The sequence below is a fragment of the Sinohyriopsis cumingii genome, chromosome 8, assembly GCF_028554795.1.
Source record: "Sinohyriopsis cumingii isolate HCF-2022 chromosome 8, ASM2855479v2, whole genome shotgun sequence".
Taxonomy (NCBI): Eukaryota; Metazoa; Mollusca; class Bivalvia; order Unionida; family Unionidae; genus Sinohyriopsis; species Sinohyriopsis cumingii.
This window is the reverse complement of record NC_142968.1, coordinates 71,930,101-71,942,600: the sequence shown is the minus strand read 5'-3', so window position 1 is coordinate 71,942,600 and position 12,500 is coordinate 71,930,101. Positions and strand designations below refer to the sequence as shown.

The following is a 12,500-nucleotide window of genomic DNA, read 5'->3' as shown; positions in this document are numbered from 1 at the left end:
AGAATAATGGCACACATGCGGTCTAAAGTAAATATAGGCATCTCATTGCTCTCCATAGATGGCAAAATACTTGCTTGCATCATTCTCAACAGGCGTATTGCGGAAGTGTCAGAATATAACCTCCCCGAGTCTCTGTGGTTTTCGCCCAGACCACAGCACTGTTGACATGATATTCGCAGTGAGACAAGTCAAAGAGAAATGACCTGAGCAGAACATGAATCTGTATGCCGTCTTCATGGACCTGACAAAAGCTTTCGATACAGTCAAGAGACGCACTTTGGATAGTACTCAAGAAGCTTCGATGTCCACATACGTTTACCAAGCTCATCTAGCTCATCCACGATAACATGACTGGAGAGATTCTCTCAGACGGTGAACCGCCTGAGAAATTCCCCATATATAATGTTGTCAAACAGGGATGTGTACTCGCTCCGGTACTCTTCAACCTCTTCTTCACATATGTACTGATACATGCCATCCGGGACACTTTGTTATCCACATTAGTTATCGCCTGGCTGGATCCGTGTTTGATCTCCGTCGCCTGGCTGCAAACACCAAGATGCTAGAAAGACTCATCACTGAAGAAGTCTTTGCAAATGACTTTGCCCTCATGGCCTATGGAAAGATTCACCTACAGGCAATAGTGGACAGGTTATCTGACGCCTTCATCGTTTCTGGACTCACAATTAGCCTGGGAAAGATATAAGTCCTATCCCAGCCCGCCACAAACATTTGTCCCTTCACAATCCTGCATCACCGTTGGTGACACGCATCTGAAAAATGTGGACAGTTTTTAAATACCTTAGCAGCACAATATCCAGTGATGGCCTCCTGGACAAAGAAATCACTGTGTGGATCAAAAAAAGCCAGTCAAGCACTTGGACGACTCCGATCAAGGGTTTTTCAGCACAAGGAAATACACCTGTCAACAAAGATGAAATTGTATAATGCAATTGTCCTCATATCTCTCTTGTATGGCTGTGAAACGTGGACAGTCTACCGAAGGCATATCAGTCAGTTGGAACAAGTCCACCACCGCTCCTGGAGAACCATCATGCGGATCAATTGGCAGGACCCAATCACAACCAGGAAGTCCTTGAAAGAGCCAAGAAAACAAGAATCTAAGCCAAACTAATCCAGGCCCAACTTTGTTGGACTGCCCTGGTCATGTCATCCACATGGATCAAAACAGGATCCCAAAGCAGCTGTTCATAGGACAGCAAGCTCATGGCCACCGACACCAAGGTCACCCTCGCAAGAGGTACACAACCAAGCTCAACCCTACCAGCTCGAGCTCGCTGCCTCAGACAGAAGCCACTGGCGAGCCCTGACCAGAAAAGCCTGTTCCACCCTCGAGGTTAACCACCTCCAGCGTCTTGCTGAAACATGTGATAGACGTCACAGAGCTGTGTACCAGCCACCCCTAACCACCTGTATCGCATGCCCCACCTGCAACCGCATGTGTGCATCGGAATTTGGACTCCGGAGCCACATGCGCGTTCACCGTCGATGAGATCGCAGAACTTGTCTTACTTGGCGCGAGAGACTACCAAGAAAAAAAGAAATGACTAATACATTTTCAAGTCCGATTTGTCTAATTGGCATCTATTAATCTTATAATGCAATTTTTATTTATTACTCATAAACCGGAAGCATCTTTAGTTGGTCTAGTTCCTTTTCGTTTGTCAGTCAGCCTCCCCCTTTAAGTATTTTGTTAGCACGATTGCTAGATAAGCAGAGAGGACACGTTGATATAGTACAGGTATGTACAGGTAGATGATGATGTTAGTTTTTCAGGTAATTTTCCATATTTTGTTACACATTGTTTTCAGCTTCATTGTCATAGTCGTTGTGAAATGATATATCGTTAGCATGATTCAGCTAAATACGTAGAGAAAATAAATAAGTCAGATCTTTGCATACATATTTACATGAGATGATTAAATTTACATGGTCATGGAGTAGTTTTTGAAATTCTTAAAGGCTTGTGAACATTTTGAGCAGTGGTTTCCTCTCTACACTCTTTGTTCTTTGCACAGGGTTTGAATTTTAAATAAAATATAATCCCCAAAAGATTTTCCTCAATGGTCATTCTTGGAAATTTAAAAAAAAAGACATTGTGTGCATTGGATAATTTTAAATTAAATTTTATGTTCCTTTAATTTGGCGTATGATTTTTAGGTGCAAATTTGGTTATGTAATATATATCTTGCTTTGCCTTTTATCAGGTGATCGCCTGTCAATAAAAGTTATATGGAAGATGGGCTAGATGAACTAGATCAGAATCAAAATTTGCAAAATGCGATGACTAGGTAAACTTAGAATTTTTCATGAGCTATGTATTTTCACGGAGTTTGCTGGAATATCACATACGTAAACTTAATTAGCCGTGATATACTTATTTTTATTTTTTTAAATCTGTTAAATTTGAATAGCTTCAACTAGCTGCCAAAATTGGCAGTTTTACATTTGTTTATATTAGTTCTTGTGTCAGAAAATACCTAAAACAGCCACATAGAGTAGTGCTACAATGGGTGTTTTTGAGTTTGGTATGTTATTATATTTAATTTTTAATGTGTGATTGACCTTTGTCAATAGTTGATATTATGAATTTGGGCCTGCATGACAAATATATTTTTCAAAACATGTTTACTTGGATCTAAGTATTTGGAATCGCCGATGATTTATGTTTCCAACAACATAGTCTTGACCTGGGTCATATTAATGAATTTATATTCGATAGTCACTTAGTGGATTTTAGTAATCGTACTGAGACTGTTTTGTGCTGCCACGAGAAGTTATGAATAATTAAATATTGTTAAATGTAATTGTATCGAAATTATGTTACCAGCACTGACGAAATGACCGGTTACGATTGATCTAATCTAGAAAAGTGAAGCCCCGTCAACAACACCATTCCACTCTGTTATGATGGTTACTGTAGTTGTAAGTCCCGCCACACCCAAGCCAACGGTAGTTGCTGTGGCGATTCCACAAAATTTATTGGTGACAAGACATGTACTTTTATCTGTAACGAGTATCATGGTTCTTGCGATGGTTTCATCTCCAAATGTTTCCTCCCTTTCGATTATTTTCTCACGCAGGTAATGTCAAAGGTTTCATTAATATAATATGATAACAAATGTGATCGCATTTTTAACCAGTTACTCTCTTTTTTACTGGTACGCTATCGCACAATTTTATAAAATCTTAGGAGCATGTAAGTCTCCTGCGATTGTGTTTTGTGAGTGGTCAGCACAGAAACAAACCAACTACGCCATAAAATGATGTCTGAAACGATCGTTCTTGTCTTCGCACAACAACTGTTTAAGTTCGTCCTCCTAGAGTAACAACTGATGTCTTTCTTTTCTCAGCTGAGGCAATGCTGGTTTAACTAATCAATTGGGAAACGTAACTGGTGTTGGTTCAGCGGTGAAATTCACTTCCTCGTCTCAGAAACAATCTGTGTTTTTTATATAGGCTTGGCGTTGCAGTCAATGACCGAATGTTTTCACTCATAATGCAGTGTTTCCATGCCGGCATAGAGTTGATACTGATATCAAACGGCCCTCCTAATAATTGATGTCTGTTTCGCTTTTAACAAAATTATATTTCAGTGTATAACAAAATTATATTTCAGTGTATCCGATTGTAATTCAATATTATTTTGAAGCATATATATATATATATATATATATATATATATATATATATATATATATATATATATATATATATATATATATATATATATATATATATATATATGTATAGAGAGAGAGAGAGAGAGAGAGAGATAAGTGGAACAAAATAGCTATCATTAATGCAATCATTGGTCAGAGGGTCAAACATTGTCTAAACAAATTCATCAGCTTTGTCACCAATATTGGATCCCTCATTTATACATAAAAATAACTGTTATCTTCAAACACTTATAAAGGCTGTTAATGCAGCGTCCACTACATTGCTGAACACGTGTACTCTTATTTCTTAGCCATTATTGATCTCAAACGAATCTACAACTAAACGTTTCAAGCAATATATGATTTGGATCTGTCTTGAATAATCCTTAGCTTCAAGAGTATAAATCATTTCTTTCAATGATTGCCTTTGTGCAATAATTGAATACCAGGACACCTGATGTGGTAGCCGACGAGTACACTATAAAGAAATATTAATGATCAACGCTCGAAATGAGTTTGGAAACATGCTACCGATTTTTGGTGGTTTGGTTTTTGCCAGCGCGGATACATCAATAAGGGTAAAAACAGATATTTTCAAATTTTGAGAGTTTTTAAAATCGGATCGTTTCCTTTTTCGTGATGCTATGTTTAATGTCAGTTGTTGCATAATACAATCATGCATTCCCATTCTGTGCGATGTAGTACGAGACTCGTACTGAAATTACAAAGCGAGATCAAAGCGAGATCAAAACCTTAATGGTAGAGTCGCGATCACTGGATCTTAGGTTTGATGTAGTGAAATAAGTTGAAATTCTTTAAACAAATCGTCTGCTTTAATGATGCTACTGTTTTAACAAAGCTATATAGAACTACATGGAGCAAATGCCCTAATTAAAGGAACATCAGGCTCTCTGAGTTTTATGTATAGTTGCAGTAATTCTGGTACACGGCTTGATATACGACTTTATTATAACCCTGGTCTTAAGCCTGGAGAAGCACCTATAAATAGCTGCTAGTTACCGACATGCTTAGCTAGCATCGAACGATATCCGTGCACGTTAGTGTGTTGATACAGACCGTGTCTATGGTCTGAATGCAATTGGAAGAAAACAAATCGCCAGATGGGTCTTGAAGGCGATTTCACTTCGTGGTTGCTAACGTGGTCGCCAAGACAAACGTAATAAAAAGAGCTTAGATTCTGAACGGACCTTATTCAAAATAGTCTGCACTCCTCGCGGTTACCGGAAGGGTCATGCTACCTTTGAAACGCTAGCAAGCGTAGCAAAAGTCAACGATAGGATTTCTCGAGCATCGTTGGCTAAATAAACGATGTGACAAATTTACATACCCGTACCAATGATGATATCCAGTGGTTGGGTGGATGTGAGAACACTCTAACGATGTTCATCCGGTGTTTCTTACACAGAAAATATGGAAATCAATATAAAATCAGAGCAATACATTTTACATCTTCGGAGTGACATGTTTGCATCCGTACATATAAGTATGCGATATTGTAGATGCCGCCAGCAGATAAAAAGAAGCTTGGCACTTGCTATTCGACTGCTGCGGTGGTCTAGTGGTGAGAGCGTCCGCCGCGTAAACGAGTGATTTCTGGTTCGAACCACGGCCGAGTCATGCCAAGGACTTATAAAAATGGTATTAACAGCTGCCTCGCTAGGCGCTCATCATTAAGAAGTTAGTGTTAGGACTGGTCGGCCTGGTGTAAGGATGAAGGGACTGGGTGGCACATTATGCTACATGTATGCGGAATTGTACCCCTCTTGTAGACATCACAATAAACGCCCACACTGCAGACATCGTAGCGGTATGACTGAATTTTGTTTTAACGCTAAGTTAAAGTTCCAGATAACACACGCACTCACACAATATACTTGCGAATTCGCGTCACCCACGGAAACAGTTCACATATATGTTCTGCTGGAGATTTTTTCAGCAATTACATATGCGACTACATTTCGCTTTTCTTTTTGTTACCTCACTGCATTTTGACCAATATCGAATACATTTTATTACACAGTCCCACATAGTCTTCTATTGTCTCACCGGCTCATTCATCCTTGAATTTACTTACAAAATTTTCTTTGGTGTTACTAAGCAGCAAATTTTTTTTGTGTATACCAACTTGCATCACATCGTTTCCAAGTATGTCCGATGTCATGCTCGCACAGATATTGTCAGTGGTGAATTTCAGAAGTTGACCAGTGTAGTGGGGCATCTTCACACGAGCTTGATAAAATAGTTTAATCTTACTGTAATGAAACTCTTACATAAGCAGCATTGATAAGTCTGACACTGAAGCACTAGCATAGAATGGTTTCGTCAACTTCAGTTTTGAACTTTCTTTTACTGAGTACGACAATGAGTCAACCATCAAAAGATCATCAGGAATTCGTATGATAGATCAGCAATAAGCTTTGGAAGCTTGTCTTGTTCACAGTCTCGAATAAGGTAGACTCGAATCTGTTTCTGAAGATTTTTCATGTTTTACGCGAACGAAGAAATGTTCATAAATTTGAAAATGCCTTATCAAACTTGTTTCTAGTATTTATCCTCAAATCCGTATTCATTTGAATGTACGGGTCCAGCCTAGCTCGTTGACGAAACCTTTGAAGAGTCTGAAACCATGAAACGTGCATACCATCTTTCAGATACTAATGCGTGTTTTTGACATGTACTACGTAGTTGCTTTTAATTCGCAGGATAGATACAAGCTTGGTGCACTCTGTAAACTTGAGAGTGAATTCGTCTAAAGTTACTCATTGGTACTGGGACAACCATTGTCGATAAACTGATAGCGCTTCCGGTGCTAGCTGATAATTATTGGGACTGCTATGAATATCGTCTATACACTCCAGTTCGATTCCTAAAATTATCCGATATCGCTATTACTGAAGCTCGACAACAAGCATGGTCTGTATTATTGTCCAATTCATGAAAGTTGTTGATGCGAAAATATGTGACGTAACGTTTCTGGTACACAAAATTGTAACCGTCCCACTTACCTTGTTGGCTTTAGAGTACCCACACATCATAGAAATCTCGTCATGAATACAAGTTCAGGAAATAGACGCTGGTGCTATGTATGTTCAAAACTCCAGTTCCATCTCTGTTTTTAAACATATGTGAATCTGAGCTCATTGCCGGCGACAAAAAGTACCCGCAATACCAAAAAATTGTAACATTGATATTGTCCATCAAACCATCTTTGATGACAGTTTTCTAGCGTCTTTGTTTTTTGGGCTTTCGCGTTTGGAATATTTATATGGCAATTGTTTTAATCAATAACGCGCTTGTGAAATTTGAACTCTTGAACCGTGGGCTCCTTGACGTACATACCCGACTGCTTCAGCAGTGATAATGGCTGTGACGCGTACATGGTTTTGTTCATCCTGAACAATATGTACAGCTTTCGCACACTTGACTGTACGAGGAATTGTGATATTTGATTATGCTGCAGTTTCACGAAGATGCCTCACAGTATAGCGAGTTAGGATACAATACTCAATAACGTTGTTGTTGTTGTTATAAGGTTTAACGCTATTTTTCAGCACAATATAGGCTATACAAGGCGGCCAGTATTAATGGTGGAGGAAGAACCCGGGAAAAGCCCGGAAAGAACCACCGACCCACGATAAGCTACCGGCAAGCTTTCTCACATATCCACATTGGTCGAGCCTGAGACTCGAACCCACGCAGACAGAGGTGAGATGGCAGTGATCCGTGATGGAGAGCGCCTTAAACCACTCGGCCACTCGGGGTCCTTTCAATAACGTAATTACGTCAACTTTTCTTGCACTTTTTGGTATTTGTATTGTTACTCTAGCGTGCGGAATGTTTCGGCTGTTGCACTGTTAACATTTACGATGCAGTGGTTGCCAGCTGTGCATTATCCGAGGGACGATGTTGCGGTTCAGTTGCGAGTCTTACAAATTCAAGTATGCCAGCTCTTTGCATGTCCGCTGACATTCGCATCAAAAACTCTCGCGAGCGATGCCTTACATAAATTAATGACGCCATACAAGCTTATATGAGCAAATCCTTATCTAATTGCAAATTCCATTAATACATTTTAAGTATGTGTACTTATACTAGAACCAAAATTACAATCGCTTTAATCCTCGTTAGTAATTCATCGATTCTTGTATTTTTTCGTTAACGTTTTCTCAACGTTGTCAGGGAGTTCTAAATATGATGCGTTAGCGAATCTCTGCCGGCGGGTGCAATATTACTTGCCAAAAGATCTGCATGACCGGCGAAGCTGGTTGCGCAACGTAACTCCGATGCCACACTGAATACAAGGTTGAGAACCTAGACCAACACGTGATGCCAGTAAATGTGAATTCCAGTATTCGTAATGGAATATTTTGCCACAGAATTCCTGATTTACAAGGGATACATCTTTGAAATAATTACATCCTAATGCGCCTTTGACTTATAGTAATTTCAAAAATCTGGGTACATTGTACAAATCTTTTCACCAGGCTGTAAACTGAAGATTACCATCAGCTAGATTTTCGTGTTTGAATATAATTTTATATAATTAGGTATTTGGCCAAATCTCTGTACACCGTTCGGTAGAGAGAATTATAATACCAACGCGGAAATGATCGCCACTTGAAAATAACATCAGATGACGTAGAATGTCCTGCAATGTTTGTATGTTGAATCTATAATTTTTGTCTTTCTCTGTGAATAATCTTTAGGCAAAACTCACAGCATTAAGCAGTTGGCATGGATTCTTCATCTTCTGAAAAGGTCACACTCTTACGAAGTGTCTTTGTTGTTTCCATATATTATTACTAATGGATTCTAATGTATTCATGATGACCTTTGCTACTGTTACTAGGTTTGTTTGTTTTTTCCTTCAATATTATCATCTCATTTTTAATTCGTTGCACTATCTGTACTAGGTTGTAGGATGTGTTTAAGCGAAACAAAGATTTAACTTTTTCTGTAACATTACACACACACCGTTGATCCCTTAGATTAATGCCAGATTCAGATATACCGATAAATCCTTTCCAAATACTTTAAGCTTTAATCCATGAATCTTTCGCCATTTACACACACCGAGATAATTGTTTGATAAAAAATTCTCTAACACTAAACCTCTGCCACAGTCAGCATAAAATGTCAAGCTAACTCTGTACATTCTCAGACTAACTCTGCCACAATGGAAATAGAAGCAGAATATTTTGTGTACGGTCTAGTATATGTAATAGTATTAGTAAAATCAATAGTAACCTTACTAGCGTTCGTCGCCGTTGGAAACGGGTCACCTCGGGTATGTAAGCAATGAGGCATCGTAGCCAGTTATCTTTCCAACAGGTCGAGCCACAAAACAATCGGATCCCGATATTTGGCCATCCTCGGTGTTTATTATTAGCCTGTTGATCAATAGAGAGGTACATGTCAAAACTAAAATTATACGCGTAATAACGAAAACTAATATTGTCTTATTTCATTTTTCAGTGTCTCAAAATATATACTATATTAGAACTACGAGACACTAGAATTGTCATTTGTCTTCTTTTTCAGTTTAATTAAAATAGTATGTCTTACTACTTTTGGACTCCGTATGTTCCAACCTTTAGTTTAGACCTATTATTGATAGAATCAGTATGATGGTGATTTAATTTTTTTTATCCGCTGATTAATGTAGCTTTAATAAAATCTCCTGATTAGTGTCACTTAATGGAAATCTAAACAATAGCTACAAATGAAACGTTGCATTTTATAGCAAAGTACATGGAAGAAAGAACTGAAGCAGTAAATAAACAATGTATAAATTTTTGTCTTATTATTTTTTTCAATCATTATAAGACAATTAAGTTATGCAAAGCAAATGTCAGAACAACTTCGTGTTAAAACTTCAACGGAAAACAATAATTGTCTTAATTGGTCAAGAAAAGTTAAATATATTGCCACAAAGAGTTGTTGTTGTTGTGGGGTTTAACGCCATTTTTCAGCACATGTTAGGCTATACATGGCGGCCAGTATTAGTGGTGGAGGAAGAACCTGGGAAAACCCCGGAAAAAAACCACCGACCCACGAGAGTCACAAAGAGAGGTGGATAAACTTGGTATGAATTTATAATACTTATCTATATGAAAATGGCCAGGAATTATATACATATATGATGTAAAAAAGGAACAGATGTGTGTGTCCGTGTGTGTGTGTGTGTGTGTGCTAATCATAAACAATTCCCTTTTAAAATGTTACACCATATTTACTATTGCGAAAGAATACAATGTAATGTTTTAAATCTTATTGCAAACTATCATTCCAAAATGAATTTGACATACCAAGAACAAGACAATTTTATTAAGACCATGATATTTATCTCCTTTTGGTCCTTCCAAGTAATATTTTATGTGTAGGTTGACTGAATAAAATGAAAATAAATCAGGTCATTACTAGGAATTCCTATATATATCATTTTACACATACACACACCTGAACATCCTCTCGCTCTCAAACTTTTTTTTCACTTATATGACTTATGCAAATACTTGACTAGGACATCTTTGAAAAAACTTATTGTCGTAGACGTGAGAAGAAAAAGAACATGTACAGTTGCATATAATGCAGATATGGTATAGCCTTAATAAATATCAAATATATATTTAATGTAAACTATAATCAGCAAATATATTGTATATTTCCAAACTAAACAGCCAAAATAGTTTATAAGGAAGCCGAACATTTTCCTAATTTAACCCACCAAATAACTATCTAAAGAATTATTCAGATTATATGATTTTAGGCATAGGAGTCTGTTGAAAAATAATTTCAGATAATTATCACAGTTGTGTGAAAATAAATATTTTATTTGTATGCAGGTACGAGAAAATGTGATTTTCCATTTGCGACTACAATATCACCGATTATGCCTAAAATATACTTAAAAACAACTCCTTTTTTCGCCAGATAACTTAGCTCTTCGTCTTTTTTAATAATATTTTACTGAAGATAGCGTCCATAATTTATCCGATTGAGACATTTTGTAAAGCAAAATGAAGATGTTATATTTTTATTACTTGTTTGTTAAGCAGAGGGTACACACCTGGAATAATCTTGGACCGCTTTGTTCCATGCTGCCACCTACCAGTTTGAAAGGAAGATAACTGTCTGCGGTCCTTCATTGTTCGATTTATATTCTCGGTAGTTTTACTGGATTTTTCTGGATTCTTGCTCCGCCAGTTATAATGGCCGCCATATATAGTCTATCATGTCCTGAAAAATGGCGTTAAAACCCATAATACAACAATAACATCAACCTTTATTTTAGACAAATCGAAAAGTCAAAAGGAGGAACCAAATTTAGCACAGTTGCATTTGCTGTGAAACCTTTGATACAACTTCCAAAATTGTGAAGTCTGCATCAGTATTTCTGCGAGAGGAGTTCCACACCATAACAGTCAAATATGCATGGACGGCATAGTTCAAAGAATCCATGATTATGTTTCCAAAAGGGACATGACTAAAATAATTTTTTACGTACGTACATATGTGTGTGAATGCCTATTAGTACGCGTCGTTGTGTCTAAAAATGTATAGTTTTTTGTTTGCTTGCTATATGTTTCTATGTATACGTCTAATTTATTACAGGCTTTACCGACATCTTTTAACAAGGGTCTAATAAATAATGCTGGTTTTACAACAGCGATGATGATCACCAACTTTTCATGTGTCATTTTCCAAGACGTCGATGCTTTCATGATGGATGATCGCAATCTATACCGGTGTGGTTCATATCCCCGTCATTACGTCGCTTACAGCACAAAATACGGAGATAAGGGGTGAGTATATATATATATGTTTATTACATGCTCATTTTTTTCTCCGTCAACTTTACATTGTCGGAATCATTCAGTATTTTACGCTGTTGAACACGTGCGCACTTTTCAAAACAAATCATCTACTCTTCAGCGAGTAATAGGAATGGCAAAATATATACTTTCAGTTTTACATCCTGAATTTCCTCAAAAAGTATTTTCTTCGTTCTGCTAATCCGAATTACATGAGCCATGTCATAGGTTCTCAAGCTTGATTACACATTTCGAAATTGTACTGTAATTTTGAATATATTCCAAGTGCATTTACATCTCGGTTACTGCACTCAAAATGAAATAAACATTAAATTCATTAGCGTTTTTTTTTGACAATTGTAATTGAAAGACTTTATATTTTTCCAACATTATAATTTCAAACATTCAATGACAGAACAGAAACACACTTGCAGATGTCAACAAGTTTCTCCCTCGCTGTTTCAATCCGAAGTATTTCATGTAAAATTGTCATAGATAAATCCAGTCATTGATCCAGAAATTTTGAAGAATCGGCAAAAAACCAAACTATATTCATTCCAGATCAAATGGAAAAAATTTTGCAATGTGTATTCATTCACCTTACGACTCCAAATTTCAATTTTAAGTAGACACGCCATTTTCTTTCGAAAGTTATATTTAGCGCGACTAAGTTCAAATTTATCTGGGCGGAGTTATGTGCACATTAATATTGTTGTCGTGTAATGATGAATATGCGACTGTGTATTTAGTTTGGAACACGGCATACATTCTGTTACTTTGTTTCTTGTAGTGTATTTTTGTTTATGCAAGTAAGCCTTAAGTAGAATAATAAAATGAGCATGTCTTAAGAAGGATACTGCATCTGTATGAGAAAATATGAACTCGTTTTGTCAGATCGATAAACTGCAATACCAAGGTCGTGCAGTACTTCCAACCCGAAAACTAATTCTTATTTTATCATACAAATGTATGTATGTATGTA

General features: G+C 37.2%; 1 protein-coding gene across 1 annotated transcript in view; it reads left to right on the top strand.

Moving 5' to 3' along the window:
- LOC149793793 (beta-1,4-galactosyltransferase 2-like) overlaps positions 1-12,500 on the top strand; it is a 46,648-nt gene that overhangs the window by 7,559 nt on the left and 26,589 nt on the right. Inside the window, exon 3 of the mRNA XM_089966461.1 lies at positions 11,319-11,509. Coding sequence (XP_089822587.1) covers positions 11,319-11,509 — 191 coding nt within the window. The remainder of the gene's footprint in view (positions 1-11,318; positions 11,510-12,500) is intronic.